Source organism: Penaeus monodon, chromosome 32 (assembly GCF_015228065.2).
Source record: "Penaeus monodon isolate SGIC_2016 chromosome 32, NSTDA_Pmon_1, whole genome shotgun sequence".
NCBI classification, from domain to species: Eukaryota; Metazoa; Arthropoda; class Malacostraca; order Decapoda; family Penaeidae; genus Penaeus; species Penaeus monodon.
This window is the reverse complement of record NC_051417.1, coordinates 7,722,737-7,724,089: the sequence shown is the minus strand read 5'-3', so window position 1 is coordinate 7,724,089 and position 1,353 is coordinate 7,722,737. Positions and strand designations below refer to the sequence as shown.

The 1,353-nt window shown below is 43.3% G+C and overlaps 1 protein-coding gene and 1 pseudogene across 1 annotated transcript in view; one reads left to right on the top strand and one right to left on the bottom strand.

The window, feature by feature from the left end:
* Nucleotides 1-53: 53 nt before the first annotated feature.
* Nucleotides 54-934, bottom strand: LOC119593436 (annotated as a pseudogene).
* Nucleotides 935-1,146: 212 nt separating this feature from the next.
* LOC119593453 (crustacyanin-C1 subunit-like) overlaps nucleotides 1,147-1,353 on the top strand; it is a 1,153-nt gene continuing 946 nt past the window's right edge. The window contains exon 1 of the mRNA XM_037942383.1: nucleotides 1,147-1,318. Coding sequence (XP_037798311.1) covers nucleotides 1,181-1,318 — 138 coding nt within the window. The 5' untranslated portion in view covers nucleotides 1,147-1,180. The remainder of the gene's footprint in view (nucleotides 1,319-1,353) is intronic.

Genomic DNA, 1,353 nt, shown 5'->3' with positions numbered 1-1,353 from the left:
TGCATATATGGTATGGCAGTTTCTATGCTTTGGGGGAAAATTAATACTCTAAGTCACATTTGTATCTTATTATTGTGCAAATCATTGGTATATGTCTATGCCCTGTAAACACATTCGGATGAATGAGGAACTACATTGAAAGATGAAAAGTCGACGCCGTTCCTGCGGAATACGGAGGCACACCTGTCAATCGCTGAACCGGCATTCTGTGGAGTACGGGAGAACACGAAGCCGAACTCAGACTTGTACCTGTCTGTGTCAATGCAGGAATACACGCAGGAATAGCTATCGTAGTCAGTTTCGATCACTTCATAGGGAGCGGCGAAAGCTGTTGGGGGAAAGAGGAAATATATAGTTAGTCATTATCTATCTGTAGATTCTACTATATTTAGGAAGGTATAACTTTAATGTCCAGAGGAAAGAATGTTCTCCCCATACCAGAAGGGAAATCAATGAGCATGTGGGCTTCTGGGAAGTCGTTTGTGGGGTAGATCTTGCCCACCAATCTGCGATACTCGTTGTTGGGGGTCAATCCTGCTGTGGTCACCCTAAAGCCGTGATCAGAGTCAGAGTAATCGTAGTTGGAGTGGATGCAGCGAGTGTATGGTTGGTAGGGGATGTCAATGATCTTCACCTGATACCAGCGACCAGCATACTGTTGGAGAACAAATGTTACTGAGACACTTGCAACAAACGTGTAGTGATCAATTTGCAAGTGAAGATAGCATGAATAAGCATTAGATTGTTAGACAACTTACTCTACGAAGGTCGAAGTTTTCTTGATTTGCCACTCTGGCACAATTTCCAGGAGCTACGAAATCTGGAATGCCGTCAGCTGCGACAAGAGCCACAAGGGCAGCAGCTACGAGTACCTTCAACATGGTGCCTTGTCTTGTGTGACTCCTGATGGTGAGTTCTGCTTCTTATATCTCATGTCACGCGTAAAGCAGCGAAGGAGGCGGAGCATCGAATTTTAAAAATATCGTTTCAATTCGTGCTTTTTTTTATTTCTTCTTCTTCTCAAATATACAGCTATTAAGACATTGGAGCTTACAACTAATCTTATTTTGTATATCATCAACATGAATAACATTTTGGAACGTGACTTTCCTCTGCGGGATACAATCTCTATATAAAGACGCCTGAGAAACTCCCACGCCACTCAGACTGCAGGATCATCATGAAGACTTCGTTGCTGTGTCTCGCTCTCGTTGCAGTGGTCGCTGCCGACAAGATCCCTGACTTTGTCGTGCCAGGAAAATGCCCTTCGGTAGACGAGAGAATGCTTTATGATCAACAAAGGCCTAACCATCAGAAGGCAAGTTAATTTAACCGTAAAAAATATATAAGGTA